This window comes from Lycorma delicatula, chromosome 1 (genome assembly GCF_047948215.1).
Source record: "Lycorma delicatula isolate Av1 chromosome 1, ASM4794821v1, whole genome shotgun sequence".
Classification (NCBI taxonomy): domain Eukaryota; kingdom Metazoa; phylum Arthropoda; class Insecta; order Hemiptera; family Fulgoridae; genus Lycorma; species Lycorma delicatula.
Window position 1 is genome coordinate 56,041,554 of NC_134455.1, and position 20,112 is coordinate 56,061,665.

A 20,112-nucleotide genomic window follows, 5' to 3' on the forward strand; every position below is an offset into this window, starting at 1 on the left:
TAATTTCTTAATCATAATACTATGTTTTGTTTAACTGAATAAAGTCATGTAAAATTACAGTTTTAAATAATTTAAAAAATTACTGCACATTATATATAATTTTAAAACAGCTTACCAAATTCTAATTTGATTTCTTCAAGTGCTTTAGGCTATTCTGCCATCTTCAAGAAAATAATTACGACTTACATATATAAAACTATAATCTTACATAATTAAATTATAAATATATATATATATAAAACAACTTATTGACATTTTGTTAAAATGTCAATATCTATATTTTATCTATATCTATTTTTATAAAATCTATATTTATTAGATTAAAATCTATCTATTTTTTATTTTGTGTGAGGGGGTGTATGTATGTATGAGTGAATGTGTGTGTGAGGGGGTGTATGTATGTGTGTGTGAGGGGGTGTATGTATGTGTGTATGTTTGCATGAGGAAGTGTATGTATGTGTGAATGACTCTTTGATATGGATAATTTTCCCGGTATTCATGCAAATCCCACAGCATACATCCATTTTTATTTACTTTACAATGAATTAACATTTCCATCAACTCTCCAAATGAAAACAATTTGTGGTTTCACCCACTGTGAATAACTGACTGAGCAGTAGCAGCAAAAACTCCGCTCAAATGATTATTCAAATGCTGGACACTAAATTTAATTATTAATCAGCTGTTGGCAACATATGAAAAAATATAAATGTTTAATTTGTTTTTGAAAGATGTCTTTCAAATTTATTTTTATAATTTTTGGCGTTTGTATGTAAATTGTTCTGTTTAAAATGATACCACTTTTCCGATCCAATTTGTGTATTTTGTTTCTAACTGACGTTGAATTCAGATTTATGTTTGATTATAAGAGACATTATTTATATAAATTTTCTCTAAAATTTATTTTTCTATAAAGTTAACCCGAAATCATTATTTGTTTATTGGTAAATAAAAAAAGTTATTATATTCCAAACCTAAAAAATGTATTTACAGACAAAACCTTTTTATTTTTTACTCCATTTTTCTTAAACTTAACCGAGATAGAGGTCTGGGACCACTTTTATTTAATTTTATAATCAAATTAGAACCATAAGGAAGCATAAAAAATTATCACTCTATTTGTTCATCAAGAATTTTAGTATGGTTTAATTTCACAGAGGAGCAAAAAACAGGGCTAAATGTTTCATGAGCCAAAACTAAGTTTTCTGATCTATGTTTATATGAACCATTTTTCTTATTTTTGGCTATAGGATCATCTCCTGAGAGATTACTGTACAATTTGGAACCACCTGTATGCCAAGAATAGCAGATGTTATCTCTTAGCACCATAAAAGTATAATTTTAGTTGCATACACTTCTTGATCAATGAGAATTTGTCTTTATATTAACATAAAAAATTTGTAAAAATACTTTATCAAAAAAAGTTACCACACCAAATTATTCTGAAATTTAAATATCTTTTGAAAAAACAATATTTCAATATCATATAAAATTCTTACAAACATGATTTATTTTTCAAATTTGTTAAGAGTTATTAATTAGGTACCACTACCAGAGTGGTTGTAGAAGGAAAATGAAGAGAAATTATGAGTAAAGTTTTCTGTTGGCTTTTTCACTAAATGCAATTTACCACTGCACATCAGCATTCAGACACTGAAATGCAGGTTTATAATTAGTTATAAAAGTAATAATTTCACTATTCTTCACAGCCATACTTGGTAAAATTACTTCAAAGAAAACAATTGTGACAAGCAAAAAAAGCCTTTAACACTAATCTGGTTGTTATTTTGGAGTAACAAATATTCTTAACAATTTATTAGCAACAAATCATTTGAGATTTAAACAAAAGGTCAAGATGACAATCTGTAGCAAAGATGATCATAGTAAAAATTAAAAATCTTCCTTGAAACAAACAGCAAAAACTAATTTTCCTACGGAGAATTTAAGACATCAACAGACTAATTTTTAATAAATTCCAAGTTCTCTATGTGCATGTGTGCTGCCAGTTACAACAGATTTGTTATTTTTTCCCCATAACTTTATTTATACAGAAAACATAACATTTACACTCAATTTATTTAGCAAAATTAATACCTAAATATTTTTAATTAGTTTGGAAAAGATTTCATAAAATAAAACTGTTTGTTTGCTGTAGTTCTGAAGAAACTGATTTTAAGCTAATGCACACATTATAAAAAAATGTTCCCTTATTTAAGGTCTTAAAATGTGGTTCAATAAATAACAACAAAAATTCAGTAAACAACATGTAATTTAAACAGTAGAATAATAATAAAAATTTAAAAATACATAACAACATCTTACTAACAATCATCATTTTATGAAAGAAAAAAACAACTTTAGATCAGACTTACAATCAGAAAACTTCTCTGAAAATTGTTCCAGCAAAAGATTCTAGTATCTAGAATATGAAATGAAACGACTAGCACTAGATAGGGAATCTTGGAGAGCTGCATCAAACCAGTCAAATGACTGAAGACAAAAAAAGTAAGTCTTTATAATGATCATCAAAATTAATTTTATTTATTATTTTAAGTGGTACTGACTATATGACTATTAGCCATTAACAAATTCCAACAGTATAGTGTGAATTTATTATTAAAACTTAAGAAGTATTTACATAAATTATACAATTTTATGTTGTACAATTTTCTTCTTTAATATATACTAAACAGTTGTTACTTCTATGTCTTATTTCCAGGTTGAATCACTCAGTTGCAATGTATATTCAAATTTGTATATGAATGGATGTTGTGATTAAGGGTCTAAGAAAACCCTAAAAAGATGACTAAAAAACAAAACTTATACTTTTCAAGTACTTTTTTGGTAAAAATATGTTTTCATATCTGGAATGTTAGTGTATAGTTTTAAACTCGGTTGCTAGAAAGTCAGGGTATCAAGTCACACGTCACTTTAAAAAAATAAATCTATTTATTTAACCCAAAGTAAAAAAAAATTACTTTACTACAACAAAATAAAAGCAAAGTTGTTTATAATAGTTAATTCATTACTTAATACAAAGTTAAATGGGATTAAAAAACACTTTAACACTTAAGTAACAAATAATTACTGAAAACAATTTTAGTTCTTCTGCGTAATTCATTATATACACAATAACAATTTATGAACACCCTAAGGCTCTTCATTAATATAATTAATGATAAATATTATAAAATATAACTTTTAAATTTGCTTAATAAATTTAGCTTATACATGCTAGTCGTACTAAAAGTGACAGCTTTACAAATTTGTATAAATTGTGCATACCTATTAATATATATATATATATACATAATATAATACAAATATACACACACAAGCAATAGTATTTCTTAAAAAAATTATAATTTTATTAAAATCTAGATTACTAAAAATGAGAAAAAATGGTACTGTATACTGTTCCATAAAAATAAATTAACAAGCAAATAAAAAATTAAACAAAAAGCGAACAATAAAAGTAGGAAAAAAATCTTTTGTATAATACAAATAATGTACAAACATTTTTTGAACAACAATACAGGTTTGTAAATAGAATACATGCATTGAGCCACTGTGAATTTTTAGTCTGTGTTTGCAAGCAAAAAATGTTAATTCAAAAAGTGAAAAAATGAGTTTCCTGCAAGTACAATGAAAATGTCAAGATCTATATGTAGATACAAAGTGTTAAGTTCGATTCCTCTCTGAGTAGTTATTCATTGTGTCGTTTATAGTACAAATCTAAAACTAGAAATATGCTGGATAAAATTTGTTAAGTCCTACTCTGGAACAAAAGTCTATTGAGTGTGCAAATCACAAAACATGTGAATACATGATAACTTAGCATACTACATAATCTGATGGAATATTATAACTACTAAATATAAATAATATTTTAACTGCAATTATTAACATAGTAACATTTATATAATGTGGAGAATATCTTATTAAAAAAAGTTTACACTGTGTTAAGAATCTGATAATACAGCAATTTGATTTTATGAAATAATTTATTTTCAATGGTTGGTGTGTTTTTTCAGCAAAAAATAATCACTTTTACTGATTTTTTATGAAACAGTTTCAGCTGAAATTCATAAAGATTTTATTGTAGAATGAATGATTATAATAGGAGATACAGTCCAAATTGCATCCTTAATACAATTAAAAAAACTTTGAAGAAGAGTTGGGAATGAAAATAAGAACAAACACTTTAGATAGAGCACTATAAAGTACAACACTGGGATCAAAGTGAACAAACTGTAGTTCGCTAGAATTGTTTTTTGAAAACATCTGAAGAGAATCAAAGAATGTCCAATAATATTATTCAGAAATAAGGGCTACGACAAATGGAATATTCCAGCTGGATGGTAGATGAAAATTTCCCATAACGGTTTTACCAACAGATCATGCCAAAGGTTGAAAATTTCTTTCCTCAATTCCAGGCTATGAAATCAACTATTCAAGAAGAGATCGTGGAAAAGTGTTTGTGTCATCTTGCCATAGCATTTCTGCGGGATACAAAAATACTTAATATGAAGGCAGCTCAGGATTTATATCTTACTGTAAGTTCTGGAATAAATTCTCTCTGTTAAACCTACAATTAAAAAAATTAAAAATTGAAAGTTATGCTAAATGAACTATGATTACTGCAATGAAAATAAAACATTTTTTGTCCAAGATAACTACTATGAAATGGCAGAATTTGCATTTGAATAAAAAAAGGACTGATAAGATAGATTCAACCATGAATATAGAAACAAAAACAATTATAATTCACATGCCTGCTATTTAATTAAAAATTTGGTTTTTATAAGCATCAGCTGCAGATTTATAACATGACAGTTTACAACTATGATGATTGTGTTTTATTGTAACATGTAACATCAAGGTTTAGCAAGAAGAGGTAAGTAACAATGAGATTGGATTGTAGGTTTATAAATATAGTACATAAAGTATCATCAGTTCTTGAGTGAAAACATGCACCATATATCTGGATGCTTGTAATGACCAAAACAAGAATACACATGTTTCTACAAAATGGTGTAAGGTTACGCTACAAAACCAGGGTTTTGGAACATTCAAGGACTTTCATTATACTCCAAAAAAGTTTTTAATAGCTGGACACATGTACACATGGAATGCAAGCCCTCACATACTATCAATTAAAAAAAAAACTACAGAATAAGCATTAATCATCCGTATGGGTGGAGCATATGTGAGAGACTTGTAAAAAAATACTCAATGTCAGAGAAATGACTGGAGATGATTTAAACTCTGTATTAAGTAAACTTCATATCTGAAAAGAAAATATCAAGGAATGCACATTTTTGGCTGGTGACAAGTACAATAGCTGCAATATTGAAAAAATGAGCCAGAGATAATTTACTTTGAATACACAGTAGGCAGAATTCAGCCATTTAGCTGTACAGATTTCAAAAGAAGAAATGAAGATACTACATTGCTTCTATTGGATTACGAACAAAGCCAAATCTAACAAGTGAACAAAATAAAGCCGATCTAATAAATCTTTTACCAAACATTTTGCTTGAATTCTTCCAGTTTTATAGAGATATCAGAATGTTATCTGCAGTTGAAGATATATACCCAGACAAAAATGATGTTGATAAAAATAAATGTAACAAAGAAATAGAAAAATATGAAACAAGGAAACCAATTCAGAATGAAGACAACAAACAACACAGAAAAACCAAAACAATAACAACAAAAAGACAAACAATCAGTAAAAGATAAGACAAATAAAACTAATTAAAACAACCTACAGTAACAGAATGAAGATCTGACAAAAATCAACAGATGTAAAAGCAGGAAAAGGTAAGAATAAGAGAAACAATAGCAGATGAAAAAGATTGAAAAGGAATAATCTGAATTATTCTGGAATAAAATTAAACAGATAATTGTTTATAATTTTTTTTCATTTTGCTAAAAATTAAATTTACTAAAAAAAAATAATAAAATTTAAAATATTGTATTTTACTTAAACTGCAAACTTGTTTTCTTTTTACACAAACATACAGAATAATTTTTTCTGGAACAGATAAAAAACACAATAAACTTCATAGTAAAACTAAATTTTTATTTAAGCTATTATCAAACAAGAAAATTTTATTTTGAATAGTTGCAAAATATTCAACTCCATTTATATCAAAACTTTGATTTGAACTAACATTTTATGCAGCAAACACAGCTTTGTAAACATATTAAAATGTGCAAAAATAAAAATGACCTTATAAATGATAGTAACTAGTACGTAACAAGTCAACCCATTTTCTTCAAATTTATTTCTTAATCTAAACAAGTACATTATCCTCACTGTTAATGTTTAAATATAAAAATAAATATATCCGTTGATAGTAAACAAAGTAATTTTTATTCAATCACTCAAGACAAACAAACACACTGTAACGACTATGATGTATTACAAGAGCTGCTACGTTAAAAAAATAACTTAAGGAATTCCTTTGAGTTCAAAGATTTAACTTACAGTCTAACAAACACAATAACCTTAGCTACAGATAAACAATGTATATCTGTAAGCTTTGTTAAATAAAAAAAAACCCTGATAGTTTTAGCTAGATTCAATTAACTACTACAGAATCATAGTCTGAGGATTTTCAATAAGGCTGCGGAATGCTGAAAGCCATTGAGCACCAACTGCACCATCCACAACACGATGATCACAACTGAGAGTGACAGATAAAAAGTCCACTGCTTTGGTCCTGAAATTAATGAATTTGTAAAAGATGAAAATGTTCATAAAGTTCAGTTTTATACATTAAACATCATGAAATTAATAACATCTTTTTTTTACTATAAATAGCCAATAGAAAAAGTAAGCCATAAACTAGTGTAAACAAAATATAAAAGTTATCACACTTTACATGGTAATCGTATTTTTGAAATTGAAGGTTCTGAGATTGAAATCGTAATAAAGTTAGTTGCTTTTATACGGATTTGAATACTAGACAGTGATACTGGTGTATGTTGGTGGTTGGGGTTCAATTAACCACATGGAATGGTTGGCCTGAACAACACTATGCCTTATTTAAATGTCAAACATATGAACCTCTTCTCATTGGGTAACGGAAGGGGGGAAATAATTTTTCTTGAAAAAAAGACTAGAAAAGAATAATAAAAAAAAATCACTAAGAAGTTATAAATCACATATATAGTCTTTGAAACATATAGCATATAATATAAATTTATATATAGTCTTTGAAACATAGTCAAATTGTACATGAGGAGATTAATAAGTAGACAGGCTCATCCAATTACAGGTTCATCTCCTATTGACCTCTTCAATCACTGAACTAATTAGAATACGGTCAATAGAAAATCTAATAAAATTTATAGACAAATTAAGTAGCATAAAATATACCTTAAGATTCATACATACCCTTCTTTAACTGGAATAAGACGTTTTTGAGTTGTACCAACTGCCAATATACATGACTGAGGAGGATTAATAATTGCTGAAAAATTTTTTACTCCATACATTCCAAGATTTGAAACTGTAAACGTACCACCCTATAAAAATAATCATAATTAATTTACAATATCAAGTTAGACTAAAGCTTTACAAATTGATATATCAGCAATTATATACTTTTAAGCAACTGTACCAAGTATTTCTTCTTTTTTTTTATTTTTATAGGCAATTAAAACATAAAATTATTATACATGAATACTAAAAGCCATAAAGTTTACTTAATATGATGGTAATGCGACACCTGAATTGAATCAGAAAGTAGAATCTTAGAAATGAAACAATGAAATTATGAGAAAAGATGATTTTAAAATAAAGCATACTCTGTAAGAGCAAAAACAAAAACAAATAAACCAGTTATCATAATGCTTTGATGTTAATTTTGGGAATGGAGTTAACCTGTGCCATAGCAGTACAAACACACAATGATTCAAGACAATTAATTGTGTGTACCTTCCAGGTTAGACAAAATTATACTTATAAAATTTAAGTTCTCAGTCAAACTTGTGAGATATTAAATGATTTAATATATTTTTAATTTTAATTATGATGCAAAAATCATACAAAAAAGTAATTAAATAAAAATTATTTGATATTTGACGTTTTTAATTAATAACTGATAAGTTACAAATCAGAACATAATGCACAATAACATTTTATTATTGAACATTTAACCACATTTTATTATTTACACAATAACATCATTTCAATTAGTTGATAAATTAAAATACATAAGTGAAATAAACATACCGTTACAAAGGAATGATGGGGGAAAAGATTTTGAAAGAACACAAAAAACAAAATAAATAAGCACAAAGAAAATGAATCATTATATGTCTCATTGTCTTCAATCACTTCCAGTCTTTAATGTAATTTCCTCAGTACTTTTACTCCCCTGATTGTGATATTATGATACAGAGAAAAAGTAATTCTGGCAGTAAAAAATTACTGCTCCTGATTTGTTTATAAATACAAGCAAAATTGTTAGTACTTCTTGCATAATCTTTTTGGATCATCTATTTACATAACACTGTAAATGAACATCAGGGTTTTACAGTTATGTAATATTTATTATGTTTTACTTACACTGATAAATTATATATGAAATGAAAAAGTAACTCCAACAATTTTTCCTGTAAGTGTTCAATGTAAGCAGCATTTGTCACATCGCACAGATCTAGGCGATAGGAGAATTTATCCCATACTTTAACCAGCAAGTTTGGAGTAATAGATGCGACAGCTGCTTCAATCTTGTGTTTTAAGTCGGGTAAGTCAGCTGCTAATGGTGGCACATACACTTGATCCTTTATAAACTCCCAAAGAAGAAAATCGCATGGGGTCAGTGGTTAAGGAGAATTTTATTCAACCAATCTCAAATGGCATTATGCCAATGAGGAGGCGCACTTCCTTGTTACCAAATAAAGTTATGTGGTCCGCATTGCAGTTGAGGAAAGAGCTATAGTTGTAGCATATTAAGATAGTTCATTATAAACACACTTGCTTCTGCGTAAAAGAATGGCCCATAAACTTGCCATCAGGATATGGCACAAAAAACATTCAGTTTTGGGTAGTCTTGTTCACAATACAATATTTTGTGAGGATTTTCTGATCCCCAGATATGTACATTATGAGAGTTTACTTTTTCAATACGAAATGTTGATTCATCACTGAATGCAACACGATAAAGAAAGTCTTCATTGCCACGATGCATCATTTCATTTGCAAAGGTAGCATGTAAACCATAATCTGTAGCTTTAGAGTTTATAACAACCGTAAATGATATGGACGCAGTTGTTAAGCATTTCCTTAAAACCCTCCACAGATGTCACTAGAATTACTAATTCGCAGCTAGTCTTCCTAACGGATTTCCTACGACTACGCACAAAATATTCTTACACGTTCAACATTGTCTTCCGACACACTCAGTCGTACTCTGCTCATCCCTGTACAAATATAGCAAGTGGTTTCGAACTCTTTATACCACATACAAATGGTATTGTCACTCGGGGGATCACAACGGAATGCACATTGAATGGTAATTACACATTCACACTTTGCGAACTGCAAAACACAGAACACTTTCTGTTCGGGGGTTCACCATCTTTGCTACTATCGCTTTTAAACAGAAGGTATAGGAAACAGTTTATGAGCTTGCACACAATTAAAACTGTTTTGAGTTGCTCTTTCATTTCATGTATAAATTTCATGAAAGCTGAAAAATATTTCATAGCTTTAAAACTCTGATATTCATTTTAAAACACATGGTATAACTATATTCTGATTGACATTTACATTTATTTTATATGGGTTAGAAAAACTAGAGTAATATCAACACAACCCAAAGCAATCGAGACTAATTAAAAGGACTGACAAATTGCTTATTTAAGTTCTTTCTGCTCAGTGTGACTCAATATTTTTCCATTTACCATTTTATATCTTTATACTACCTTTGAAAATATTTTAAAAAAGTCAGAATACTGCCACTATAATATTTCCCTTCATGCATTACCAATATATTTGATTCCATGGCCATTTCATACTTTATTTTACTATCATGTTAAAGGAAAAAAACAATTTAATTTACAAGTGTACACACAATCAGCTAAAAATCAGTTTCCCCTGCATTCAGATATAAATTCTACAATATTTTGTAACAGGCAGAAATTTTGGTTTTGCTGTTGAAAGACATAAGTTAACACAGAGGAACAAGTTCTTATGCTTTGTTGTTTGTAGAAATATTTAAGAATATCACTGCTATCAATGAAGAATTCCGTGAGATTTCATAGTTTTCCATTACTAACACACCAACATTTCTAAAAGCTTGAACTGAATGACCTAGTAAGCCATCATATTATTTATTGATTTGATGAAAATCACCTAACTACACAAAAAAACATAATCTATATGAATTCATTATACTTGATGAAGAATTATAAAATAAAGGAGTTAGAATTTTTTTCTTTAATGGAAGTGTAACAAGTGATTCATAGTTTGAGATGTTACAAAATGTTATCATTCCCAATCTGCTAACAAACCTGCTGCCACTGGCGGTCCATAGCTATGCAGCAAAACAAAACACTATGTTCTTCTTTATGCTATTCAAGTTAGATACTACCTCAATAGGATTTTTCATATGAAAGTGATGGGCATTCAATTTTTTCAAGATCCTGTCATTTAGGAAAAATGTGATCGAGGTAATCTCTAACTTGAAGAGCATTGTGATGAGGTGTCCTCTCTTGCTGCTAACATACTAACAGAAAATGTCACCTATAGATTTGAAACCTTGTGACTTTTTATTCTGAGAGATCGTTAAGATACAATACTTTCTTAAAATTCAAACAAATCACTCAGCCTCAACAACCATTTCAAGCTGTTTATTGAAAACTCAGTTGATTTTATAAATTTGGAAAAAACATAAATTTTAGTGGTTCAATGCAGCCATGAGCATGAAACTATGAAAGCAAAATAATAATAATTTGAACATTTCCTAAAAAAAAGTTCTTTCATTTTAAAAGCTTTTATTTATTTAACTCGATTTAGGAATAATCCCGCCCCCACGCGCTACCCTTACGCTAAATTCATGCATTTAGTTGTTAATTTTCATTTCTCATGAACTATCGTATGAAAATGATTGAAATTTGGTACACGTATGTAACTTCGATGTGTAAAAATAAATATTTTTACTTTTTAGTCTTAATAAAACAAACAATAATATTCAGATATAAATATTATTAAGAATATTTTTTTTTTATGTAAAAAGTTCATTGTTCATTAAGACTAAAAAGTAAAAAATAAAAAAAAAAATAAAAAAAATTACACAAATATATTTGATTACATATAAAAAATTATTTTTTAAAAAAAGCTTTTATTTAACTAATATTAATATTAACATTAATAAAAAGAAGGAAACAAATTAGAAAAACCCAAAAAGTAAAAAATAAGAATTAAATCAAATTGAGAATTTTAAACAAAAAAATATATGTTAACAAATATAAAAATGCATTGAAAAGTAAAAAATAAATTATATAAATATCTAATAAATAACCAATAAATAAATGTAGTAATTATTAAATTTTAAAATTAAAAGTAATGAAAATATTTAGTTAAATAAAAGCGTGGCGCAGTTTTTGTAACAATCTTTTCGAATAAGTATTTATAGACATTTGCTGTATTTTAAAATATATGTGTTGTTTAATGAGGTTGTTTAGTATATGTATATACTTTATTTATCTGTAATAAAATAACTCAAGTTTTAATTCTTTGATGGTTCAAATTTGCACCGAGATGACCTTTAAGGGTTAACAAGATTAAAAATAAAAATTAAATTTAGAAATTTTGCACAAAGTTATTACATTTTGACGATAATCTGAAAAATTATTAATTATTATCATTATTATAATTGTAATCGTAATTATGAATTCATTAAATAAAAAATCATAATTAATTAAAATGAAACTTTTATCGAAAAGAGTGCGTTCAATTTGGCTTAGATTACAAACAGAATTCGAAGATGAACTTCAACTATGTGAGAACACGTACAAAGAAAGCGAGTGGGTATATTTTCCCAGATTGTTACTTGTAGCTAATCAGTCTCAACTGGAGAGGTTCCAGCAGATCTTTCCACCTCCTCGCATTGTTATTGAAAATGAAAATTAATTGCTGTAAAAAAAAATGTTGTATTGTTTTAAATAAATTATAAAAACTGCGCCATGCTTTTATTTAACTAAATATTTTCATTACTTTCAATTTTAAAATTGAATAATTATTACATTTATTTATTGTTTATTATTAGATATTTATATAATTTATTTTTTACTTTTCAGTGCATTTTTATATTTGTTAATATATTATATTTTTTTGTTTAAAATTCTCAATTTGATTTAACTCTTAATTTTTTACTTTTTAGAGGGTTTTTCTAATTTTTTTCCTTTTTTTATTAATGTTAATATTAATATTAGTTAAATAAAAGCTTTTTTAAAAAATAATTTTTATATGTAATAAAATATATTTTTGTATTTTTTTTTGTTTTTTTGTATTTTTTTTTATTAACTATTTTCTTATCAGTAATTAGAAGATTGGAATTTGGTTAATCCTAAGAATATATCTTGGAAAATGAGGTAAAGCTTGATTAACAACCACAGTGACATTAAATTAAATGCAGTTATGTGGGTTCAATAATAGTGTTGAACTGTTAACCTTATCAGGTCAGTTATGTAGGTTGAAAAGGGATACTATAATTTTAAGAGCTAAAAATCTGCATAAATCATGGATAATTTTTTGGGCAGTAAGTGATGGGTATAAAGGGTATATTTTCCTCATTTACACTTACTTACGAGAATAAATATGGCAAACTTATTTTTCAAATGCAATATATATCAAATTTACATTTATAGCATATTTATTAGGAATATTTACTTCAATATAACTCAGAATAACATTTACTCAATGTTTATAAAGTTCTCTTACATGTATAATGTGAATTTATGTATTATAATGGTTAATTTAAAAGAAAAAACAATAAAAATCAAATAATGTGGTAAATTCCATCCACCAATCAAATTTCAAACCGATTTATAAAAACTGTTAATGGATATGTATGAAAAAAGTGTGTTCTTGAATTCAAAAAAGCAAATTATGTCAGAGGGAGCCTAAATATTCAATATCTGATCTTGCAAAGAATGCTTACTTTAACCAGATACGTGAAAACAGTTTACTTGAAAATTTCTACTGTTTAAATATTTAATAATAAAATTACCAAATGTTTAGCATTTAAAATATTAATTCCAAACCAGACACATTTCAATTACCTGGAATTCATGAGGCTGCAATTTTCCTTGTCTAGCTTTTTCTGCTAAGGTTTTAATATCATTACTGATTTGAAGTAGCCCCTTTTTATCAGCTTCAAAAACTATTGGTGTTATTAAACCAGTCTCTGTGCTGACAGCAACAGATACATCAACAGAATGGTACCTGTAAAAATATTTCAGAATACATTACCAATCATACTAGTGCCGAATAATATTCATCAGGACTTTCAAAAGTACTTTCCTTAACCCCAAACATAGATATTTACGCCTTTGAAAAGCCAATAAAATTTACAGCAAAAGCAAGATAAAAATACCAGATAATTCTGATTTTACATTTATTCAGATCATGAAATTTTTATACGTTGAAAAGAACATACCTGAGAATATGATTTCAAAAACACTCTAAGACTTCATTTGCAGTTTTTATTATTTCTTAAAAAATGAAGTTCTGAAATTTAATTAAAATAAGGGAGGGAAAATTTTTAAATAGAAAAAAATACGATACCCGGCACCAAAGAAGGAATTTAAGGGATGAATTTGTGAAAACTTTTTCACCTTTTATTGGTTTAAAATTAGATTAGAAAAAAGAATAAAAATAATAATGCTTCATGGGTAACAATGACTTTCAACTTTAATGCTTCATGGGTAAAAATGACTTTCAACTTTCACTGGAAGCGATAAAGTTATGCTTTTTGGAAATGCCAGGAAAATTTGCAAACATTTTCAGAATTTTTCTATTAGCACAATACATGCATATTGAAATGTAAATAACTGTAATTAATCCATTTTTTTGTACACATGAATATTATTGAACACAAAACTATAAATTTTTTTATATGCCATAAAGTCTTAACAGTAGATTATGTTGAAAAAAAAGAATTGTATGATCTTCATTGGCAGGATTTTTCATAAAGACTTCATAAATACAAAATTAAATAAATTAGCTTTAAAAAATAGCTTCTTCTCTTCTTTTGATGGGCACTGTCATACATTTTATTAAATTTTTTTATACAATATAAAGTCATTTGTCCAGAGTTTAAAAATTCTGTGATTTATATATATATATATATATAATGTATTTAATCACCATTTTTAGAATGAAGAGAACAGTAATGCAAGAATAAATCTTAATTTAATTATAAGACTATCAATCAATTGAATTACAAACTATCAATGAGTTATAATAAAAAAAAAAAATATATATATAGATTTCAATTCAATTTGATTGACAGTCTTATAATTAAATTAAGATTTATTCTTGCATTATTCTTCTCATCATTCTAAAAATGGTGCTTAACTTCAATACATTGTATGCTCCTTTTTCTTAATCCTTTCATTAACTTAACAAAGGTACTTTTCATTAATAGCACTACCCAAATGACTGAAACAAAAATTTGTAGTGGTATTTTAAATACCAGGATGTTAAACAATTATAACAGTCCTTACAAATATGTAAAATTGTTACAACATATTTTCATGGGAATGAAGTAAATTAATTACAAACAGTTAAATAATAAAGGTGTGAAATGTAAAATTCAGGTGATTATTGGCTTCATAAACAATTCAATCAAATCATTATGAAATTTATAAAACATTTTACATTTCATCACTTTTCTCATGAATTCTAGCTAGAAGACATAAACCTTATGAATAAAGATCAAATTAAATAATTTTTGAAATCATATCGAATTATAATCAATGTTTGTGACTGATACATCCATACATAGCTTTTGCGTGTTGTCAGATGATTGTAAATTGTCTTCTAATTGATCAAAATTACATAAAGCACTAAATATCTTTTTCTAGGAATTATATCAATTAAAAAACATTTTGTCACTGAAATAGCTTGTTTACCTAACCATTTCATTGTAAAAAGTATTAATTAAAAAAAAAATTAAATGTTAATTTGATTTCTTATATAACAATATAATTAGACGACAATGGTTGTTCCTTACTAATAGTGTTTTAACTATATGGAGCAGACAAAATTTAAAAAGAATTTGCAGTAATACAGAATTGTCAAAACTAAAACTTATGTAACTTATGTAAAAAGTACACATTCATTTGCGAAAGACTTTTTAATCAAAAGTACAGTATTCAATTCGGTTGTTTGTTGGGAGTGTGGGGGAGGGATGAAAATGAATTTTCTTTTTGTTTTGAGGTATGAAGAGTATGAAATACCATTCACTTAAATTGTGGTTTCCTAATATACAGAGTGGTCCAAAAGTTGCAGTACAGCCTATTATTTCAGCAGTCGTAAAAAAATGAAACATTTGGATACACTAACATAAATTAGGAATGAAGGGCCACTTTTTGGGGCATAACACAACAATGGCCGCCATTTTGAACTGATGTCCATTTATTTAAATGAAAAGGGGGTCATGTAATACATCAAAATAGATTGAAATTTTACCAGGAATTCCTTTCTGCAATCAAATTTCACGTAACTGATACAGTGTAGGGGTTATTGGCATATAAAAGGTTGAAAATCTTATTCTTTTGCCCGAAATGTATGATGGCTTTGACAAAGGAAGAGTGAATTGTGGTGATCCTCATGTCTGGTGAGTGAAGCAGTTGAGTTGTTGCGAGATTTTAACAGGTGTCACACAAAGAGACCACCAATTTCACATAACATTTGGTACCAACAATTATGAGACATGTCTCATATACAAATTCAAGGAAATTAGAAATGTGTCTGACAGGCAATGTAGTGGTCGTTCCAGATCTTCTTCCACAGATGAGACATCGACGATGGTCTTGGCCCTTGGCTGCCTTTGTGAGGAGCCCACAATGCAGCACTCGACCTCTTGCAAGTGAAATTGATGTTAGTTGTTCCTCCATTCTGCATATTCTTCACAGCCACAAGTGGCACTCACTTAAGTTGCAAATGCTGCAAAAACTTTCGGAGGATGACCCACACAGATGTGTCGAGTTCTGTACGTGGGCATTACGTCAATATGAGAACAACCCTACATTCCCACTGAGTACCCTATTCAGTAACAAGGTGAACCGGCAGAATCACAGATATTGGTGTGATGAAAATCCATACTGGATTAATCCATCCAGTGTTGTTGTAGATGTTAAAATTATGGTATGGAGTGAGATATGAGGAACCCAAGTGGTTGGACCAATCTTCATCAATGGAACCCTTAATTCCCAGCGGTACTTGGACATGCTGAGAGACACTGTCTTTCCTTCCCTTTTAAATGAAGATGGAACATTCCCTTCAATTTTCAACGTGATGTGCTATGCCACACTTTGAGCTAAATGTTCATCAGTGGCTCCATGCCCAGTTGCCTGGGCAATGGATTGGTCAGCATAGACCAGTTGAATGGCCACCAGACAACCCGACCTCACACCTGTGGACTTTTATTTGTGGGAGCATTTGAAGCAACTTGCTTACACAGAGAAGAGTCATGATGTTTACCATCTGCAACAAAGAATTATGCTGGAAATCGCACCAGAAGTGCTTCTGTAAATGTCTGCTGACTGGATTAAGCAACTGAAGTTATGCATTCAACAAAATGGTCAACATATTAAACACATCGTGTAGCTCTCCAGTGTCAAGTTTGGATGCCAATAACTCCTACACCGTAACAGCTATGTGAAATCTGATACAGAAATGAATTCCTGGTAAAATTTCAATCTGTTCTGATATGTCACATGACCCCCTTCCCATTTAAATTACTGGATGGCGATTCAAAATGGAGGCCATTGTTGTGTTATGCCCCAAAGGTGGGCCCTCATACTTAATTTACTTGGTGTATTCAAATGTTTCATTTTCTTTACAAATTCTGAAACAATAGGTTGTACTGCGACTTTTAGACCACTCTGTATTTATTTATAGGGCTATGTATAAAATTTTGTGGCTCGAAAATCTCCAAAACTACTAAACAATTTCACTGAAATTTAGATATGTAGTGTATCTGAAGTTGTACATTTGAAATTTGAAGAAGATTAAAGCCAAAAAATTTGAGTGAGGTAAGTTAGAGAAACATGGTTCGTTATGCTATTGCAAGTTAGAATGCTGACATTTCTTTATCTACAGTATTTATTGTTAGCAATATTGTTTGGCATATTCAGGTAGGGTTACCTACTTTGAGGGTCATGACTGACTGGCTATTTGTTTCAGCGAGGCAAATGGAAACAAAATAAAATAACAAAAAGTTGATCTTCTATAGCAGAACTGTGCGAGTTTTTTTCATTTTGATGCGTTTTTTATAATTGTAATGACCTTCCATATTGAAGTTATTTAATCAAAAAAATTTTTCATTTTCTGAATGAAATATACACATACATACAAACATGCACCGCATATTTATTTCATCATCCTATAATCATTTGAATTTAGGAGTAATGCAGAAAACCAAGCTACTATAATTATCTGTAAACTATGGTATGTAAAAAATAAACAAGGTTAAAATTTTAAGGTATTTGGCTCAAAACATGAAAAATAGATTCACAAAAAAAAAGTTGAATCAATAATTTACACATTATTATTAGCTACACATTTACTAGCGCGTTTCTCTATTCAGCTTTTTACAACATTTAGAAAATTTTTATTTGCAAGTATTTTTATTTTTTTTAAGTACCTACATTCAATACAATCATAAGTTGCTATTTCAATTGACTGGTTTAAAAAATTATAAAAGAATAATGGAAAAAATGTTTCTGTACATATTTTCCTTTACAATAATTACTGTCAATATTAAGCATGTACATTTAAATTTTTACTACAAACAAAATGTGACACTGTATACGACATGTCCCTGCTGATGACGATTATTGATATTAGACTAATTTAAGTGCTTATTATAATAATCTTCATATAAAATATATTTAAGTTAGCATGCTCTGTCTCTTCAAGAAAAATTTCACTCCTTCTATTCTATCTACGTTTGTTTAATAAGCTGTACAATTCACGCTGTGTGTGTGTTCATGCATTTTTAATTGTTTTCTTGTGACTGTTGAGTGATTTTCATAGAATGTCCTACATGTGAAAGTACGTGATAAGATAGCAAAATACATATTTGCTTATTTAACTAAATAAAATAGTGAAAGTGAATCAGAAGACAATTTTGATAATTCTGTATTAAAACTAATTCATACATGAATAGGTAGTGTGCCATCCCTTCCTTCAATTATCCATAATTTTGATGCTTTAAAAAGTGCTCTTCTTACAAGAAATAAAATTAAAAATTCCTCATTAATAGATTCTGCAATTTTATAAGTATAAATAAGTATTACAATGCATAGAATAAAAATATAATTACAAAAATATAATAAAAAGATTTTCAATAAATTAAAAAACCTTAGATCTGAAAGCCAACTTTGGTTACTTGTTACTTTTAACATGTTTAAAAAGTTCCAACAAACTGGATTTTAAATTGTAAGAATACAGAATAATGTTTAATACAGATATTCAATTTCATTACATAAGTTAATTACTGTAAGAATTTAAATCTTAAGATAAAAATAAAAGCAATAAATATACCGAAGAGATATAAATTAAAAACAAACAGAACATTACAAATTAACAAAAAACCTAACTGGAAAAATCAGATATTGGTCAATATTCATAAATTAAATCAACAAACCTTTTAATAAAGAATGCAAAATACCATATACGTTATTAGTCGATAACGTTTCCCATGTATTCAGCAACCCATAGTCACTCATGGGACTGACGAATTGGTCATTAAAATCCACAACTTTATAATACAATAAAATTAATAATGAAACCGTACACCTACATTTCATAAATTTATCATTTTTAACAAATGATCTTTTCCTTTTGCTATTTTTAATGACAATTTTGAGCAATTACTCAAATTTTTATTCTTTTAATTTATTAGATGTTATTAAAATTTATTTACATTATTTTTGTTGAAATTTCCATGATTATTGGTAATAAATGACACAAACATTTTTAAATTTAACTACTGTTGATTCTACAATCTATATTTAAAAAAAAATAATTTTCAAACATTTCAAAAATTCAATTTCAGTCAATACTCTAGTGGATGAGTTTTAAATATATGAGGGATATCTCTAAAGTAAAGACTGCTGGGAAATTTCTCTCCTTAAGGTTGGCAAACCTGTGTCGTTCAAGCCAAGCTAGTAATATACACACTGCAATTTTGTCTGTAAGTTGTTGCGTTGTAGTACCTTTGATTACAAGTGAGTTATTACATTATAAAATGAATATGAAAATCGATGTTATCGCTGAATATGAAATAAGTGGAGTCATATGTTTTTTAAACCATCAAAACATTAAGCCAGCTGAAATTATTGGTTGCTGTGTACAGTATAATGTAATGAATGAAGCAAATGTCCAAAAATGGAGTGAAAGGTTTAGAAATAACAGAAGGCCTTCGACAATCACCGAGGACTTGATGAAAGGTATCAATGATGAAATCAGAAAAGATCGTTGCTCAACAATTTCCAACCTGGCCATTCTTTTTCCTTATGTTTCAAGAGCTATTATCAGTCACATTGTTCATGACCATTTACACTTCAGAAAGGATTGTGCACGTTGGTTGCTGCACGTGTTAATGGAATGTCACAAAAAAATCCAAATGGGATCTGCTTTGGAATATTTTAAGCGCTACACAGAAAAGGGTGATGGAGTCTCTTAATTTGATTGTTACTGACAATGAAACATGGATTTCGTATTATACGCCAGAGAGAAAACAGCAGTCAAAATGAATGGCATCATCCTCGACCACCAACCAGACCAACAAAGGTTAAACCACAGTCATATGGACACAAATGGATGGCCACAGTCTTTTGTGATCGGTTTGGTAT

General features: G+C 28.3%; 1 protein-coding gene across 1 annotated transcript in view; it reads right to left on the reverse strand.

Moving 5' to 3' along the window:
- Window positions 1-2,251: 2,251 nt before the first annotated feature.
- muc (dihydrolipoamide S-acetyltransferase muc) overlaps window positions 2,252-20,112 on the reverse strand; it is a 43,533-nt gene continuing 25,672 nt past the window's right edge. Inside the window, exons 7-9 of the mRNA XM_075354958.1 lie at window positions 13,306-13,468; window positions 7,409-7,539; window positions 2,252-6,731 (exon numbers count right to left, since the gene is read on the reverse strand). Of these exons, the coding sequence (XP_075211073.1) occupies window positions 6,602-6,731; window positions 7,409-7,539; window positions 13,306-13,468 (424 nt within the window). The 3' untranslated portion in view covers window positions 2,252-6,601. The remainder of the gene's footprint in view (window positions 6,732-7,408; window positions 7,540-13,305; window positions 13,469-20,112) is intronic.